Source organism: Eumetopias jubatus, unplaced genomic scaffold (assembly GCF_037043125.1).
Source record: "Eumetopias jubatus isolate StellerSeaLion01/CBP00866 unplaced genomic scaffold, mEumJub1_p1.0 scaffold_9, whole genome shotgun sequence".
NCBI lineage: Eukaryota > Metazoa > Chordata > Mammalia > Carnivora > Otariidae > Eumetopias > Eumetopias jubatus.
In genome coordinates this window covers 118,329,817-118,349,606 of record NW_028274815.1, presented here as the reverse complement: position 1 = coordinate 118,349,606, position 19,790 = coordinate 118,329,817, and the positions used below count along the sequence as shown (strand labels likewise).

Genomic DNA, 19,790 nt, shown 5'->3' with positions numbered 1-19,790 from the left:
GCAGCATTATTCATAATAGGCAAAAGGTAGAGGCAACCCAAATATCCATCAGTGTGTATATATATATATACACACACACACAGTGGACTCTTGGTAAGCTTTGAGAAGGAATAAAATTCTGACACATGCTGCACCGTGGGTCAACCTTGAAGACATGATGCTAAGTGAAATAAGCCAGCCCCCAATGGACCAGTAGTATGTGGTTCCGCTTATAGGACATGCTTAGGGTAGTCCAAATTCACAGAGACAGAAAGCAGGGCAGAGGTAGCCAGGTGCTGGAGAGAGGAGGGAGTGGGGAATTGGTATTCAGTGGGCATAGAGTTTCAGTTTAGGATAATAAAAAAGTTCTAGAGATGAATAGTGGTTGCCTGACAAAGTGAGTGCACCTAATGCCACTGAAATATATACTTGAAAGTGACTAGAAAAGGTAAATTTCACGTTATGTATACTTTAGCACAGTTAAAAAAAAAGAATAAGGTAGATATATAAGTACTGATGCCGACAGATCTCTAATAGGAAAAGAAAGAGATACACACATATATATATACAGACACACACATATATATACATATGTATTGTGCAATCCCACTAATTATTTTGAAAAGGCATACAGAACAGACTGGTTTTGGGGCATGTATATGTGCAAATGTATAGGAAAGGTGTGGAGGAAAATCCACTGAACTAAGGAGTGAGAGATGGTGGGAATAGCCTGGGAGAAATGACTTTGCTTTGTATTCTTTTAATGAATGCTGTAGTTAGGTGATTTTGGGTGGGGGGGATTATTTGTGAAATTTGAAAAGTAGTCAAGCATGTAAAGAGCCCTTTGTGGTGCCAGGCACACAGTAGGTGCTCAAGAAACACTAGTTCACTTCCCCTAGGAAGGCAATGTCAGCAAGGCAGGTCTGGCCCTCCCTGGCATGCCCCTTGGTGTCTCAGGATCCGGGCAAGGGGGTGTGGCCCTGTGTTTCTTTGCTGAGTGCCTTCTCCCCCTCCTCCTTCCTGACATAGTTTCCATGGAGATGAGGGTCCCTCAGCAGTTCTCCCAGAGCTGCCCGAGTCCCATCATCCAGATCTGCCTTTGCCATCCTGACAGGTTGCTGTGGCGATCCTGTCACCCAGCTGGGAACAGGAGCCCCTGGCCTGAGCTGATGTGGTTGCCATGGCGATCGCTCTTCACTGTAGAGAAGGGAGGGTGGCCAGCCCAGCTGCCCTCTGCCGTGGTACTGTTGCGCAGCTGGGCTGCAATTCAAGAATCGTAACACCAGCCTCCGCCTCGTCCAGTATCATTCCCCCGTTCTTGTGTTTTAGGCAGAAAGCCAACACGAGTGTTGACGTGATGTATTAGAATATAGCTGCTGAGTCTGAGTGCTGGCTCTGTACCAGGCACCACACCAAGCATTTTGTGTACCTCCTCGTGCTGTGAGACCAACAGCCTCCCAACATGCCTGGTGTTGTTATCCTCATTTTATAGGTGGTATGCTTCTCGACAGTATTTTAATTGTGATATAATTCATATCCTATTAAAGTCACCATGTTAAAATGTCAAATTTAATGGTTTTTAGTATAGTCATAGTTTTGTATGTCCATCACCATGATCTAAATCTAGACTATTTCCATTGCCCCTGAAAGAAACCCCGTACCTGTTAGCAGTCACTCCCCACTCCCCCTGCCCTCCAGCCCCTGGCAACTGCTAATCTGCACTCTGTGGATTTGCCTATTCTGGACATTTCATACAAATGGAATCCTGCAATATGTGATTTTTTTTGTGACTGGCTTCTTCCACACAGCATCAGGTTTTCAAGGTTCATCTATGTTGAAGCATGTGTCAGTCCTCATTACTTTTTTTTTTCTTAATTTTTTGAAAAGATTTTATTTATTTGTCAGAGAGAGCGAGCGAGCGGCAGGGAGAGGGAGAAGCAGGCTCCCCAGGGGGCCCGATGTGGGACTTGATCCCAGGACCCTGGGACCGTGACCTGAGCCGAAGGCAAACAGTTAACCAACTGAGCCACCCAGGCAGCCTAGTGCTTCATTCCTTTTAATGGTCAAATAATAATCCATTGTATGGATAGACATTTTGTTTGTCCACTCATCAGTTGATGGACATTTGGGTGATTTCCACTGTCTGACTAGTCTGAGTGATGCTGCTGTGTGCATTTGCATACAGGTTTTGTATGTTCGTCTGTGTTCGGTTCTCTTGGGTGTATACCAGGGAGCGGACTGCTGCATAGAGATGGGACTGGGGAAAGACGAAGATGGGATTCTAACCCAGGGCTCTCTGTCTATCTCCCAAAGTCACCCTGACTCTTAGATGCTGCCCCTCCCTCCTCACCCTATCCAGGTACCTCCCTAGGGCCCTGCTGTGTTTTCAGAACCTCCAAAGGGGCTGCTCACGTCAGGGAGTGAGTCCCTCCGTCTCTGGCACGGGCTTCTTGTCCTGATTCCCACTCCGATGGGGTAGGCAGGGTGCCGACCTTGGCATCAGATCACCCAGGTTCAAATCTTGGTTCTGCTGGTGGTGTCATCTGATGCAGCCGGGCTGTGGTTTGTGTGGTACAGGGGAAACTCGAATTTGGAGTCACATGGGCCTGAGTTTGAATGCTGGCCTTGCCGCTCACTTGCCAATGACTGTGCTGCTGGGCAAATCGTGTAACTGTTCCAGGGCTCAGTTTGTTCACTTATAAGACAGGAATACGAATCCCCGCTTCTCAGAGACAAGCAGGTGAAGTGCTTAGCAAGGCGTGGTCCGTGTCAAACTGCCACTTGCCCGTGGAAGGAGCATTTACATCGCAAGTCATGCCTGCAGTTGTCAGTGTGTGCCCCAGTGACTTCTGATTTGGGGCTCACGTCTAAACCAGGCTTTGCTTCCTCCCCCCAGATGGTCTCCCCTTAGCCCGGAGCCACTCGCCTCTAGCTGCTTCAGCTGCTCTGGAGGAAGAATGCCTCAGTCTTTGAGATGCACCCCCATCCCAGGTCCCCTCTGGAGTAAATTTTGCACACACAGCATAGTCTGTGTTTTCAGTGAGACCCTTTCAAACATCCCCTCCATATTTGGTGAGAATCTGCCAGGCTGTTTTGGCAGCAGGTTCATTTTATTCCTTGAAGGTTGGTCTTTGTTTCCTGGCAGGACGGAAGCAGGGAAGGTGTTTGAGCGCAGGGGATCCCTGCAGAGCTGTGCTCAGGCAGCCTCTCTGTGTGGGCTGGATGTGCGGGGGACATGATCTACCAGTCTCCTAGGGAAGGACAAGGGAGGACATAGCTCCTGCTCCTGCTAGGAGCCGTTAGACCAAGGATGCTTAGAGGCGCCACCCTGGCTGCTCAAAGGTGGCCTTGTGAGTTGCTGGTAGGTAGGGAAGCCCCTGATGTGTGCCAGGCCAAAGAATGTGCCCTTGGGGTCCGGCACTTAGCGACTGGCATTCTTGTTGGTGTCTGGGACTGCCTTGCCCTGCCCCTTCCTTCCCACTCTCCTGAGGCCTGGGGCCAGAACATCTGCCCCTGGGGGCTCCACCAAGGGGCTCTGACAGGCCCTGGCTCCCTGGAGGGGCACCGCAGCACCCCAGGCTGCCTGGCCAGCTGCTATCCTGCAGAGGGGAGGAGGTCTTTGTGCTCTGTGAGCCTGCCTTGTTTTCCCTCCAGAGCTGAAGGGTAGTGTGGGAGCCCAAATGGCTTACATGGGGGGGGGGCAGGGCAGGGCGGTCCCAGACACCAGCTAGAATGCCGGGCGGTCAGTTCCAACCAGAAAAGGCTGGAGTTAACTCTGGTCCTGAAAGGGTTTGCTGCTCTGGCCCCTCTTCTCTGCCTACTGCCCTCCCTTCCCAGGGAGGTTCATGGCACTCAGAGCTTCCTCTCTGCCGGTTGGAAAGGTGTCCAGTGACTTTTTTTTTTAAGATTTTTATTTATTTGAGAGAGCGAGAATGAGAGATAGCACATGAGAGGGGGGAGGGTTGGAGGGAGAAGCAGACTCCCCGCTGAGTGGGGAGCCCGATGCGGGACTCGATCCCGGGACTCCAGGATCATGACCTGAGCCGAAGGCAGTCGCTTAACTGACTGAGCCACCCAGGCGCCCTCCAGTGACTTGTCTTGGGAAAGTATATTAAAAACATCTCACTATGATTTTCCCCCTCCACCCGACAGGTTTTATATATATATACTTAATAGAGGAAGACTGATAGAAAAAAAGTACAAGTAAGTGATAAAGAGGAAAAATTCACCTGTAATCCAGTTTTCAGAGGAATTTACTCTGAGTAATTATCAAATTATTATTTGGGAGGGGTGTATACTTCCAATACATTTTTCTATTTATATGCACACACATATTGAAATGTATAGGTCTATATGTATTTTTTTTCCCCTAACAGAAGCTCAATGAAGCAAAAATAACACTACAAAAGCACATCAGTGCAGGCCCAGTCTACCACTAAGGATGCGTATATCAGACTCCAGGTGTATTGGTTTGTCTCGGGCAGGAAAACTCACTGTATTCCTTTTTGTGATTTTTTTTTTTTTTGAAGTGTAGTTGACACACAACGTGACATTGGTTTCACGTGTACGACATAGTGATTCAACAAGCCTATACATTGTGCTGTGCTCACCGTAAGTGTAGCTCCCATCTGTCTCCAGGCAACCGTATTATAATACCATTGACTGTATTCCTTATGCAGTACCTTTCATCCCTGAGACCTGTTCATTCCATAACTGAAAGCCTAGGTGTCTCACTCCCCTTCCCCCAGTTGGCCCCCCTTCCCCCATTTTTGTGGTTTTGAAGTTTGAACAATGTGAATGTGTTATCCAAAAAATAACAGAAATAATAATCCTACATAAAAAAGAAGAGGGAAGCCTCTCTTAACCACCTCCCTCAATTCTGCTCCTGACTCAGCTTAACCCATGGTTAGCAAGTTGGTTTGTATCTTTTTAGGCCTTTCTCTGTGTTCACACAGCGTGTATTTCTCTATGTATTTTTAGAAAATAAAGATGGGATTATATTGTATCCATGGTTTCTGTAACATGTAGAATAATGTAGCAGGAACACAAACTTTTTAAAAATGCTAGATGTTTGCGGTTTTCTTCTGCCTAAGGTGCTTATTATAAAAATCAAAGATCACAGAGTCAAGTAAACATAGGAAGGAAAGAAAGTCTAAAAGAGCCCCATCTATTTCAGTATTTTAAACACAGAGCCAAAGGTCGAGAAGGAGCTCCAGCTGGCTGTCAGCTGTGGTCACCCTCAGGTTGGGGAGGAGAATGGCTGGGGCGGGGGGGTGGGGGGCTTCTGATTTGTCAGCGTTGTGTAGATTTATAGTGAGAATATATTTTTGTATGTTATTTTTAGAAAATTTTGTAATGAAAAAAATTTTAAAGAAAAAGCTGGAGAACTATGTCCCACCCCAATCCCCAAAAATGTGGGGGAAGAAGTAGGCCAAGTGTAAGGTTGTTGTATTCCCATTGTAAACAGCCTGATAATATATTCTTCAGACCTTCCCCAGCCTGTGTGCATGCACACACACACACCCACACAGCCCCCTTATTTCTATAAAAATGGTAACATGCTCTACGGTTTTTTTTTTTTAATAACAGCTTTATTGAGATATAATTCACATGCGATAAAATTTGTCTTTCTAAAGTATACAGTTCGGTGGTTTTGTAGAATATTCAGAGTTGTACAACCTTCACCACTTTCTCGGTCCAGGACATTTTCATCGCCCCAACAAGAAACCCCAAGCCCGTCAACAGTCACTCCCTAGCCACTCCGTGGCCTTGCCCAGCCCCTGGGCAACCACTAATCCACTTTCTGCCATTGTGCATTTGCCTATTACGGACATTTTATGTAAATGGTATCCTACATTGTGTGACCTTTTGTGACTGGCTTCTTTCACTTAGCATGAACATTTTCCAAGATACACACATGTAGTATCAAGTATGAGTATCTCATTTTTTTCGGTGGCTGAGTGATATTCCCTTGTGTGGATATACCACATTTTGTTTGTCCATTTATCAGTTGGTGGACATTTGGGTTGTGGGTTTTGTTGCGCGAGTTCCTTCTTTTCCTTACCAAGATGTCTCAGAGACTTCACCATGTCCGGAAATCTCACTCCCCTCCGTCCTTTGTCAAAAGGCTTTTTTTTTTTTTAAGATTTTATTTATTTATTTGAGAGAGAGAATACATGAGGAGGGGAGGGTCAGAGGGAGAAGCAGACTCCCTGCTGAGCAGGGAGCCTGATGCGGGACTCGATGCGGGACTCCAGGATCATGACCTGAGCCGAAGGCAGTTGCTTAACCAACTGAGCCACCCAGGTGCCCTGTAAAAAGACTTTATATGATTTCATTCCTTTATATGTGGTGGCTGGGACCTCTTAGTGCGCTGGCCTCCTTCCTGTCACCTCATTTCCTCCCTCCAGGGAGTCTGCAGTGCTTGAAGAGGCTGTGGTCACCTGGAGGCTCAATTTTGTAGGGAGAGGAAGGGGTTCACCCAGGATCATAAACTCAGTGTTGTGGGGTTGCCAGAGTTCAGCTCCCAGCTGAGGCCACCCTTCCCCCTCAGCTTGTGCTAAGCCGCCCTGGATCTGCAAGCCTGACCAGCTGTCCCTAGAGCCCCCACCTCACCACTCACTCCATGCCCAGGTATCCGTCTGAGCACCCCCTTCCCAGGCGCCATTTGTGGGAGGGGCTGTTTGTGGGGGGTACCTGTTTTGTGGCGTCACCCCATTTCCTACCTTCTCCTCCTCGATTTTGAAAGATCCCAGATCAACCCTTCTCAAATACTGGCTCCCCGCTCTTGGCACCCAGCATCTGAAATATCAGCCTCTGTCTTCCTGCCTCATTTGCATTTCAAAAGGTCTCTTTAGGATTTGATTGGGCTCCAAGATATACTTCAGACCCCAGCTGGAGTTCATTTCCCTGGCTCTCTGGTTCGAGCCTGGGCTGCGCAATAGAATCAACCTGGGAAGCTGTTTAAAAATACTGATGCCTGGGACCGACCCTGGACCAATTATAGCAGAATCTCTGGAACCTGGAGGATCAGCATTTTTTTGTTTAACTTCCCCCAGGTGATTTTGATGTGCGCCCGGGGTTGAGAACCATTGTGCTCCCTCCACTCTGGCTCTCATCAAGGAAGGCACATTTTCTCCTTCCCAAGTCTTGGGAACTATATCAAGAGCTTGGTCAAGAACTGGCCCCGGGTCAGCTATGGATTTGCTGTGGGACCTTTCTTCCCCACCTTCAGCAAAGTGGGGGCTTGGATTAGGTCGGTGGTTCTCACCTTCAGGGATGGGTATGAGAGGTGGGGGGCTAGGGAAGGATGTATTCGAACACCTGGGAGCATTCTCAAAAAATACTTGTTGAACTTGAAAAGTCAAAGGCAACCTAAGTGTGGTTTTATACACTAATATAAATCATCCCTCTCACGGGAAGGAGTGTTCAATAGACTCATGCATCTAACTGAATGACTTTTAAAATTTATTTTTAAAAATATATAAGGGGCGCCTGAGTGGCTCAGTCGATTAAGCGTCTGCCTTCAGCTCAGGTCACGATCCCAGGTCCTGGGATCGATCCCCATGTCAGACTCCCTGATCAGTAGGGAGACTGCTTCTCACTCTCCCTCTGAGTGCCGCTCTCTCTGTCAAATAAATAAATAAAATCTTTGAAAAATTGATTTTATTTATTTATTAAAGCTTTTTTTAAAAGATTTTATTTATTTATTTGAGAGAGAGAATGAGATAGAGAGAGCATGAGAGGGGGTAGGGTCCGAGGGACAAGCAGACTCCCTGCTGAGCAGGGAGCCCGATGCGGGACTCGATCCCGGGACTCCAGGATCATGACCTGAGCTGAAGGCAGTCACCCAACGAACTGAGCCACCCAGGCACCCGATTTTATTTATTTGTTAGAGCAAAGGGGCAGAGGGAGAGGGAGAGAGAGAATCTCAAGCATACTCCCTGCTGAGCGTGTTGTGGTCCCGGGATGTGGGGGAAGCTCGATCCCATGACCTTGAGATCATGACCTGAGCTGAAATCAAGAGTCTGTCTCTTAACCAACCGAGCCACCCAGGCGCCCCCTGAGTGACTTTTTTAAACATCAAGAAACTTTAGTAAAAATTATTTTAACATTTCCTCAAGTTCCCCTCCATAGGGCTTGTGCCATTTTGCTTTCTTCCCAGTGGTATAGGACTTTTCCTGCTTCTCCATAGCTTCACCAATAGAATGTATTGTCAGATGTTTGGATTTTTGCCAATCTGATAGGTGAGAAATGGTATCTGGGTGTAGTTTTAATTTGCATTTCTCCTTCTTGAATAGGGTTGAACATCATCCTATGGTTACAAACTATTTACCTTCCTTTTCCTGTCAACAGTTTTTCATATCTCTAGCACATTTTAATATAGGTTTGTTGGCCTTTTTGTTTTCTATTTTATGAAGCTCTTTATGTATTTAGGATATTAACCCTTTGTCAGTGCAATAAATTGCAAATTTTTCCCCCAGAATCATTTATACTTTTACTTTCTTAGGGTAGGGTACTTTTCCCCCATGTAGAATTTGCTTATCTAATTAAAAGTATCAATTTCTAAAAAAAAAAATCAATTTCTTTCCTTATCAGTTCTGGATTTTTGAATTATGATTATTATAGCGTTATTTTACATGAAAACTTACAATTTAAATTGTGAAAAATTGAGCAGTCCCTCCTGTGTAATTGTGATCTGTTTTACCCATATGCATTTTGTTTATTAGTATGCATTCCAAATTAAATGAGGACAGGATTTCCCCTGAAATGGAGATTTGCCTGCTTATGGAAGAGTCCCTTTGGGAATAATGCCACCAAGGAGCCTCAGAGCATTCACACCAATGGCCTCAGCCCATCCCATGGGGAGCTCTGGAGCTGGGATGGCTGTTTTAGAGTTGTTCTGAGTTGAGGCAGGAGGCCATGGACCAGTCATTGTATGTGGGCTCCCCCCAGGGAGGGCATATGACCTGGAAGGAGGGGGCTGCCCTCAGCCCGTGGGATCATTTAGGTCTTAGTTGGGGGAACAAGTCCCCCAGTTCTGAGGAGGCAGGGATCTGGGTGGAGCACCACAGCATCCTCCCCAGGTACCCTGTCTGGCTTGGTCACTGCTCTGTCCTCTATGCCTAGCCGCACCTGGCACATAATAGGTACTCAGGAAATCTTTGGTGAATGAATGAAAGACACAGAAGAACAGAAACCCAGATTTCTGGGTCTTGGCCCGGCCAACTGGATCATAACGTAGGGGTAGGAGGTGGGGGGGAATCCTGGGCAGGTGTGATCAGAGTCCCCTCCTCCTGTGCTTCTGGCCCGCTGGGTATTCTTGAGGACCCCTCTGGCTCAGGGGTTGGTGCTGGTCAAAGCCTGGACGTGGCTGGGCTAGGCTGGGCAAGGAGGGGGCCCTTGGTGGAAGCCTAGGCACCTTGACTACTCTTTGATGCCCATCATCACCCTCATGAGCTTTCAGTTTTGTGTGTTTTTGTTTTTTAATTTCTAGCATTCCTTGAAGAAAAGAGGAACCCGCTCCCTGGGGAAGACAGACAAGAAGCCTTCGGTGCAGGTATTTCCCGGCAGCCCCCACGGCCCCCACAGGCAAGTTTGAATCTGAAGGGCGAGGCCTAACTCCCAACTGGCCTGGGAAGCCCACCCCTCCTCAGCCTCAACCCTGCCCTCCTCTTTTTCATTTTCTTGGCTTCAGTGCTCATTTCACTTCCCAAAACGATGCCCTGAGCCCATGGTTCTCACACTGGCAGATGGATAAAGTGGTATATACAGATGTAGCGCAGGTCAGTCATAGAGTACAGTTAACCTCTTGTGGTCCTGGATTGTCAGTGTGCCCGGCACTTTTCCTACATTATCTCATTGAATCTTCCCCATGGCTCCATAAGGAAGGGAGTGTTATTGCCCCATTTTACAGATGAGGAAACTATAGTAGTAAGGGTAGCAGCAGTGGCAGCGGCAGTTGCCTGGCAGGATGTTGCCTACTCCAGGAAGCCCTCCAGGATTCCCCAGGCTGTGCGGTGCTCCAGCTTTGCTGCAATGTCAAGGAGGTCTCCCTCTCTGCTTCCCCTGCTCCTCGAGAGTCAGGCCCTTGTCTGGTTCATTCCTGTGTCCCCCAGCACGTAATTAGTGCTCCCCAAAACGCGGCGGCTAGTTCTGAGCCTCGCGTGGCTAACCTTCGTGGGTCCTGTCTGTCCCCGTGCCCATCGGGCTGCAGGAGGACAGCGCAGACCTGAAGTGCCAGCTGCACTTTGCAAAGGAGGAGTCAGCCCTCATGTGCAAGAAGCTCACCAAGCTCGCCAAGGAGAACGACAGCATGAAAGAGGAGCTGCTCAAGTACCGCTCGCTCTACGGCGATCTGGACAGCGCCCTGTCCGCCGAGGAGCTGGCTGATGCGCCCCACTCCCGGGAGACCGAGCTGAAGGTGCACCTGAAGCTGGTGGAGGAGGAAGCCAACCTGCTGAGCCGCCGCATCGTGGAGCTGGAGGTGGAAAACCGAGGCCTGCGGGCGGAGATGGACGACATGAAGGATCACGGTGGCGGCGGTGGCGCGGAGGCACGCCTGGCCTTCTCGGCGCTGGGGGGCGGCGAGTGCGGGGAAAGCCTGGCGGAGCTGCGGCGACACCTGCAGTTTGTGGAGGAGGAGGCCGAGCTGCTCCGGCGCTCCTCGGCAGAGCTGGAGGAGCAGAACAAGCTGCTGCTGACCGAGCTGGCCAAGTACCGCTCGGAGCACGAGCTGGACGTGACGCTGTCGGAGGACAGCTGCTCCGTGCTCAGTGAGCCCTCGCAGGAGGAGCTGACGGCCGCCAAGCTGCAGATCGGCGAGCTCAGCGGCAAGGTCAAGAAGCTGCAGTACGAGAACCGGGTGCTCCTCTCCAACCTCCAGCGCTGTGATCTTGCCTCCTGCCAGAGCACGCGGCCCATGCTGGAGACGGACGCCGAGGCCGGGGACTCTGCCCAGTGTGTGCCCGCGGCTCTTGGCGAGGCCCACGGCCCCCACGCTGCCCGGCTCTGCAGAGCCAGGGAGGCCGAGGCACTGCCTGGGCTGAGGGAGCAGGCCGCCCTGGTCAGCAAGGCCATCGATGTCCTGGTGGCCGACGCCAACGGCTTCTCGGCCGGCCTCCGCCTGTACCTGGACAATGAGTGTGCTGACTTTCGGCTGCATGAGGCCCCTGACAACAGCGAGGGTCCCAGGGACACCAAGCTCATCCATGCCATCCTGGTGCGGCTGAGCATGCTCCAGCAGGAACTCAATGCCTTTACGCGGAAGGCAGACGCTGTGGTCGGAAACTCTGCCAAGGAGCAGCCAGAGCCCTTCCCAGCGCTGCCTGCCTTGGGCTCCCAGGGGCCCTCCAAGGAGATTCTTTTGGCCAAAGACCTTGGCTCAGACTTCCAGGTAAGATGTCCCAGTCACAGGCCTTGTTACCTTTCTCATTAGAAACTTTTCACCAAATCATACATAGGACAGAGAAGCACACAGCCCACGAGTATACGGCTGAATGAGTTTTCCCGAGGGGAGCACGCTGGTGTCATCACCACCCAGAACATGACCATGTCATCATCACAGCATGCCCTTTGAAGTCTTTCTCTACATAGCCTCTCGTGGACTTGTTTTTCACTCAACTTGTTTTATGTGATACCTGCTGTTACCACGCAACTGATTTTTCTTGTGTAACGTGTCTAGTGGTTCATGCGCTTACACTGCTGTATGTATTGTTTGTATGCTTTTTGTGCTCGGTGCTGGAGCAAAACCAGACCTGATTCCTGCCCTCCGGGGAGGAAAGATGTTAATCAAAATATCAGGCCCCTGAATGTGAAATGACAAACGGATATGAGGGCTCTCAGGGAAGGGCACTTGGTTCTGTGAACAAGCAACTTGACCTCGTGTCTGGGTCAAGAAAGTCATCTGATCTGAGCTGAGATCAGAAGGGTAGATGAGCAGGGAAAGAGTGTTGTAAGCAGAGGGAGCAGCCCATGAGAAGGCATCATAGCTGGAAGGAGCATGGCGTGCCAGCGGACAAAGGGAAGGAGGGTAGCTGGGTTGCAGGGAGCATCTTCATCCGGAGAACAATGGGAGGGGTCTTTCCTTGTGTGTACAGAGATTTAGCTCTTTCTTTTCGGCAACTACACAGTGTAGTTGTGCCGTAATTTCTTTAATCTGTGCCCTGCAGATCTGGCTTGATCTTGCTTTTTTAAGCAGGCAGACACCCCTCCCCCCCATGTTAAGTCTACCCCTTGGTTCTTCTTGAGGTAGGAATGAGCTGAGGCCACACATGTGGTAGGACCGTTGAGGCTGGCTCAGAAGGTTTGTGCACAAGACAGACATACACAGGATCAGGGTTTTCACTCACCACCTAGCTACTCATTCATCCTTTCGACGAGACTCACTGAGTAGTTGTAGGCCCAGGTCTGGGCTGCAGAGCTGAATCCTCTGAGGCCCCAGCCCTCAAATGGGTGGTCAGAGCCTCTTTTAGAGCCCAGGGCCTGGGGTGGGGGCTGCTTCTGGCACCCCCTGGGCCCCTCCCCATAGTTACCTTTGGTCTCTTCTGCCTGTGCCTCTGGGTGCAGCCGCCTGACTTCAGGGATCTGCCGGAATGGGAGCCCAGGATACGAGAGCCCTTCCGCAGTGGTGACTTGGACTCCAAGCCCGACCCCGGCCGGAACTTCAGGGCTTACCGAGCCGAAGACAATGATTCCTACGCCTCTGAGGTGGGCCTAGGCCTGATTGAGCGAGGGGGAGGGCAGGAGGAGAATGGCTGGGGCCTCCCAGAGGCTGGGCAATCTGTGGAGAAGCTTAGCTGGTGATGATGTGGGTTTTGAGTATTCCATTTGGTTCCACGCTTCCTGGCAACGGGGACTAAAAGGGAGACAAGGAAGTTCGGGCCCTTTTCTTGGCCTGATAAAAGGAAGCTTATAAACTCATTTGAAGAAATGGATTTTGTTTTGCTATACTAAATTTCACTGGGAATTCAATAATTTATGTCATTTAACGAAACCACTCATTTCTTTAGCAGGAGCGCAGCAATCTTTACAGTCAGGCTGATTGGGTTCAAATTGTGGAACTGCTATATACTGGCTGTGAGATTGTAGACAAGTCACTTGACCTCTCTGATCTCCATTTTCTCACCTTTACAATAAAGGTGATCCCTCAGAGGGCTGTTGAAAGGATTAAATGCATGAAAAGCCTTATTAAAGCCTGGTCCCTGTTGGGTGAGGAGGAAGATGACACATCTGAGGGCCTCAGGGGATCCACCAGTGTGGCTTTGTGGCCTTGGGCATGTTCCCATTCTCTGGCTGCATCTTCCCCATTTGTAACATGGGAGGATTCAAGAGGGTGGAGGCTGTAGAATTTCTAGGATTCCCTGGTCCTTGAGAATTCCTGGTGGTTCTGAGCCCCTCCCAAGCCTTTTTGAGTCTCTCCCAGCACTTCCTAATGAACCTGAAGTAGGAAAAGGCTCCTGTGGATGGGATGGAGCCTCCCTGAGACTCCTGAGCCACAGAGAACCTTGTGTGTGCCCCAACTTAAGCAGCTTTTTCTTCTGAACATCCATGGGAAGGCAATTTTGTGGTTCCAGGAAGGCCAGTCTGCAAGTGCCCAGGGGAAGAAGCTCCCTGGAAGCTGATGGATCAAACTCTCTAAGTGGACTGAGCTTCCTAGCAGCCATGGCAAAAAGGGAAAAAACAAAACACAACATGAAATATTTAGTTCTCATTTTTTTTAAGATTTTATTTATTTATTTGAGAGAGAATGAGAGAGAGAGAGAGAGAGCACATGAGAGGGGGGAGGATCAGAGGGAGAAGCAGATTCCCCGCTGAGCAGGGAGCCCGTGGGACTCGATCCCGGGACTCCAGGATCATGACCTGAGCGGAAGGCAGTCGCTTAACCAACTGAGCCATCCAGGCGCCCCTAGTTCTCATTTTCTGAGAAAAGGAGGTAGGCCAGCTCACCTGCATGCATTCAATTATTATTTCATGCAGCCACTCTTTACTGAGCAGTTATAATTTGCCAGGTTCTGTGTTAGGCACCGAGTCCAAGGAGAACACCAGAGGTAGCTGGGAGTATCCAGCCCTGAAAGGATCTTTCATATAAAATAGGCATACAAGATATACCTTAAGTCAGAATGCCTTCCATTGCCAAGTTTCCATGTTATTGGCTAGATAATAATTTTTTTTTTTTCACAGAGGGACATCTTGCTGTACTTGGGAAGGTTTGATGTAGGAATGGCAGATGACATTTCTTTTTTTTTTTTTTCCTGTTTAACATGACAGCATAAACATTTCCCTCTGTTACTAGAAATACTTAAAAAAAATTTAAATTGAAGTATAACACACATAGAAAAGCACTTGTAAGTGGACAGCTCAAATGAGTTTTATAAACTGAACACTCCTATGTAATCAGCGAGCACATTAATAAACAGAGCCTGACCTGTCCCTGAAGCCTCCCTTCTGGTCCCTGTCCAGTCGTCATCCTGACTTCTAATAGAATAGGTTATTTTTCCCTGTTTAGCTACAAATGCTTATAAACACAATTTCCCCTCAATACGTATAGAGGTTTACTGTCTTTTTCTTAAGACTTTATTATGTAGACCTTATAAGCAACAAATAACTACAGCAAAATCCCTAAGCAGCATTGCATAAAGATATAAAGAAGGAAGTCAAGATCACGAGCTTGTCAGTTAACCACTGTTCACATTTAAGTGTGTGTGTCCATGTCCCTTCTGTTTTTCTTTTGAGGTATATATCTTTCCTAATTTTTAATTGAAGTATAACATAATAATATACATGCAATAAAGGACACTATCCTTAAGTGTACAGTTGAATGGACTTTTATGTATGTATAGACCTGTTAACCACACCTATTAATCCCTTTATTTATCCAAGTTGTTTCTAAATTTTTGTAATTATAAACAATGAGACAACGAACATCTTCGTGAATCAAACTTAGCTTTCTCAGTATGTTATTTTCTTAAAAATGCATTTCAAAGAGAGAAATTACCAAGGTGAAATTATAATAGCTAAATTTGATGTGCACTATTTTGTTTAATTGTCATGACAACTCCCTGACGTAGGGTCAGCCGCTGTGCCTCATTTGTATTCCAGGGACAGCTTGGACCCCACTTAACTCTCATCCTCTGACCACAGCTCCATCCCCCCTCTCCCCCCCCAACTCTCTCCCTCTGTGTCCCTCATCCCTATCCCAGATCAAGGAGCTGCAGTTGGTGCTGGCCGAGGCCCACGACAGCCTCCGGGGCCTGCAAGAGCAGCTCTCCCAGGAGCGGCAGCTACGGAGGGAGGAGGCCGAAAACTTCAACCAGAAAGTGGTCCAGGTGGGTGATGCCTGGTGCACCCTCCGCCCCCCCAACACCGGCTCCAACTTCTCTTCCCTGAACGGAAGGCAGAAACCTTAGGGCTCCACGGGTCTTCAGAAAGCAAGGGTACCGGGAAACTTGAGTCTTCTGGCCCTAGCCATACTTGATTGTGCATTAGCTCTACTGGGGTGGAGTCCTGGGCTTGTCATTGACTGCCTGTGTGAGCTCAGGCCAATCCTGTCTCCTCTCTGGGCCTCCTTTTCCCAACTATACAGGTGAAAACCTGTACAGAAAGGCCAGAGGTCTGGCTGCTAATCCAGGCTGGTAGTCCTGCTAATAGAAAGCATGTATTAAGCCCTTACTGTATGTCCAGGCTGTGCAATGCTCTTTTCACACATTATGTCCTTTAGTCCTTAGGATTTCCCCTGAGGTGTCCCCATTTTAAAGATGGGGAGACTGATGCCCAGGGAGCTGAAGCAGTTGGCCCAGGTTGCACCTTCAGGGCGAGATTCTAATCCCAGTCTCTGCTCTCTCAGTCATGACATCGCATTCCTTCCTCGGGATTTGTATCTTCTCTCTCCTGGCGTGCCCTTTGCCCTCAACATGGGTCACCCCTTCCTACCATCATTGCTCACCCTCCCAGGTTCCTTAGCAGATGTGAGAATTCCTGTGAAACTTTGGCAGCCAGTATGTGCTCATTATGTGATGTCATGGTTTTTATAATGAGGCAGAGCCGGATTCAAATCCCACTTCTCAATGATCCGTAACTGTGATTGTTCCTTTTATGAATTTCTCTTCCCTGGAGTTTCTGTCTCAACAGAATGAGCTGATACTGGTAGAGTCCCTGGCAGGGATCACCAAGAGGCACCTCCCGAGCTTTCGTCTCTGTCTTTTTCTGAGGCCTGGAACTGGAAAAGGTAGTGCTGGGAAGACAGCTGGGGGTGCTCACACTCTTGTCCCCCTCCCAGCTGAAAGAGGACCAGCAGAGGGCGCTCCTGAGGCGGGAGTTTGAGCTGCAGAGTCTGAGCCTCCAGCGGAGGCTGGAACAGAAATTCTGGAGCCAGGAGAAGAACATGCTGGTGCAGGAGTCCCAGCAGTTCAAGCACAACTTCCTGCTGCTCTTCATGAAGCTCAGGTGGTTCCTCAAGCGTTGGCGGCAGGGCAAGATTTTGCCCAGCGAGGGGGATGACTTCCTTGAGGTATGGTTCCCCTGGGGCTGGGACTAGGGGAGGGGTAGGGTGGGGAAGATTGGACTAGAGGGACACCCAAGTGGCATTTACCCAGTCCTGAGGCTCATCTCCAAGCCATCAACTTGCAGGCTTCCATCCCTGCATTCATTCACTCACTCAGCATCAGCTGGTTGAGAACCAGCTCTTTACTGGACGCTGTGGCAGGTGCTGGGGATACTGTGATGGAGACAGACTTGGTCACTCCCCAGAGAGAGCTGATAGGTCTTTAACACCTCTCTAATATTTGTTCATTTCCCTTTTTAATGAACCTGAGTCCTCAGCAGGCAACAGTATTTAGGTAAATTTAATAATCTAGTTTTGTCACTATTGCATTACATGCCAATATGGTACATATTCTTTTTTATTCTTTTAAGGTATACATTGCATAGAGTAAAGTGCACCCATCTTATGTGTACAGCTGATGAAGTTTTGTCATGTACATCTGTATAGTCCCTGCCCAGATCACAACAGAGCACATTTCCAGTGCCCCCAAAGGATCCCTGCTGTTCCAGTCAATATGCCCACCCCAGCTGTCAGCACTGTTCTGATTTCTTATACCATGGATTAATTTTGCCTATTCTAGAACTTCATATAAGTGCATGTAGTCTTTTGTGTCTGGCTTCTTTTGCTCAATATAATTTTTTGAGATTCATCCATGTTTTGCATATAGAAGTAGTCGTTGTTGCTTTTTGGTGGCCCATATGGGGAACAACCCAGGACATACTTTTAATTGCTGTTTATTTTTGACTTATGAATATACCTCTTTTATTTTAATTAACTAATTAATTAATTTAAATAGGCTCCACACTGGGCCTACTTAAACATGGAGCCCAGTGCAGGGCTTGAACTCAACAACTCTGAGATCATGACCTGAGCTGAAATCAAGTATCAGATCCTTAACCCACAGAGCCATCCAGGCACCCCTCTTTTTTTTTTTATAGTGAGAATACTTAAGATCAACTCTCTTAGCAAATTTCAAGTATACAGTATTGCTAACTGTAGTCACCATGCTGTACATAGATCTCCAGAACTTATTCATCCTGCATAACTGAACCTTTGTACCCTTTGACCAGCATTGCCCCACCCCCGCCCCCCTCCCCCACTTCCCTGCCCATGGCAACCACTGTTTGGCTTGCTGCTTGTATGAGTTTGGCTTTTTTTCCATTCCACATGTAAGTGAGATCTTGCAGTATTTGTCTTTCTGTGTCTGGCTTATTTCACTTATTTCACAACCACCCATTTGTCAAAACTGGCAGGATTTTCTTCTTTTTTTATGGCTGAATAATATTCTATTGTATATATACACCACATTTTCTTTATCCATTCATGTGTGAACACTTAGGTCGTTTCCATATCTTGGCTATCGTGAATAATGCTGCAAAGAACATGAGCCTGCAGATAGCTCCTTGAGATCCAGATTTCATTTCCTTTGGCTAGGTACCCAGAAGTGGGATTGCTGGTTCATATGGTAGTTTTATTTTTAATATTTTGGGGAACCACCATATTGATTTGTTTCTTTTTAACCACTATTTTGATTTTACCTGAAGTCCAGTTGTGGCTGCTAAGTTGGATGTTCCCCTACACCCTCCAAAGTGAATTGGAGGCCACATAGCCTATATTTTAAGGAAGTTTGTCTCAGGCAAATCCTCCATATTTGGTATAAATCTTTCTAGCTATTTCCATGTACTGGAGTAACAAAGAGAAACAGAAACTTAATTTGGAAGAAAAAAAAAGTAAGCATAGAAAATTAAATAATATATGTGCCTATAATTCATAGAAATACATTTACTGAAGTAGACATAATTGATAAGATATAAACATAACCAGGGTGCCTGGGTGGCTCAGTTGGTTAAGTGTCTGCTTTCGGCTCAGGTCATGATCTCGGGGTCCTGGGATCGAGCCCCATGTCAGGCTCCCTGCTCATTGGGGAGTCTGCTTGTCCCTCTCCCTCTGCCCCACCCCATCCCCACTCATGCTCTCTCTCTCTCTCTCTCTCAAATAAATAAAATCTTTAGGGGCACCTGGGTGACTCAGTCATTAAGCATCTGCCTTCGGCTCAGGTCATGATCATAGGGTCCTGGGATCGAGGCCCGCGTCAGGCTCCCTGCTCCGCGGGAAGCCTGCTTCTCCCTCTCCCGCTCCCCCTGCTTGTGGTCCCTCTCTTGCTGTGTCTTTCTTTGTCAAATAAATAAATAAAGTCTTTAAAAAAAATAAAATCTTTAAAAAAAAGATACAAACATAACCACATATATTGTCAAAATAGAGATATATATGTATATAAATATGATATAAGCAAATACATATAACTATATAAATAATAAACTTGAGGGCAACCCCCTCGGGTCTCCTCCCTCCTTGGGAGCTTTGTATTATCACTTTGCTATCGCTCAATAAACCTTGCTTTGCTGCCAAAAGAAATAAAAAATAAATAAAATAAAATAAACTTGATATACATTCATACTCTCAAAGAATATGTGTCCATACCTGCAGAATTATATGTGTGAAATGATATTATACATGTGAATGATAAAAATCCCTCAGGCATTGAGTATGGTGTTCCAGGTACTGTTTTAAATACTTTAGGTGAATTACTGCATTTCATCTTTACAAATATGCTATGATATGTAGATAGCTGTTATTCCCATTCTACTGCAGACAAAGGTCTTTGATTCCCTGCCTCAGTTCTGAAATCCAGAAGCTCTGAGAGCTGTGTTTGGTTGTATCTAACTCAGTTGGAAAAGATTGGCCTGACATTCATTTGGCAGCAAAACCTTTATTTATCCCATTTCATGTTAATATTCATATGTTTGTAGGGGAAATGTGAGTGTGCTAGAGCACGAGTGTTACACCAGGCCCTGCTGGGGCAGTGGTACAATATACAGTGTAGGTACCACATTGTCTTTCTTTTTTTTTTTTTTTTAAAGATTTTATTTATTTATTTGACAGAGAGGGAACACAAGCAGGGAGAGTGGGAGAGGGAGAAGCAGGCTTCCCACGGAGCAGGGAGCCTGATGCAGGGCTCGATCCCAGGACCCTGGGATCATGATGTGAGCCGAAGGCAGACGCTTAACGACTGAGCCACTCAGGCACCCCCCACATTGTCTTTCTAAATCCCTATGCATTCTGAATTCCGAGCACACCTGGCCCCAAGGATTTTGGAGAAAGAATTGTGCACCTGTGCCTACAGACAACCATAGTCTATATGTTTAGATACTCGTGACCAGAGACAGAATTGGGATGTTTATTCAGGCAGGCCCTGCCCTGCACCGCCCCC

General features: G+C 47.7%; 1 protein-coding gene across 1 annotated transcript in view; it reads left to right on the top strand.

Annotated features, from left to right (window-relative positions):
* MTCL2 (microtubule crosslinking factor 2) overlaps window positions 1-19,790 on the top strand; it is a 69,225-nt gene that overhangs the window by 28,839 nt on the left and 20,596 nt on the right. The window contains exons 4-8 of the mRNA XM_028118941.2: window positions 9,476-9,538; window positions 10,196-11,374; window positions 12,547-12,687; window positions 15,180-15,305; window positions 16,256-16,486. Coding sequence (XP_027974742.2) covers window positions 9,476-9,538; window positions 10,196-11,374; window positions 12,547-12,687; window positions 15,180-15,305; window positions 16,256-16,486 — 1,740 coding nt within the window. The remainder of the gene's footprint in view (window positions 1-9,475; window positions 9,539-10,195; window positions 11,375-12,546; window positions 12,688-15,179; window positions 15,306-16,255; window positions 16,487-19,790) is intronic.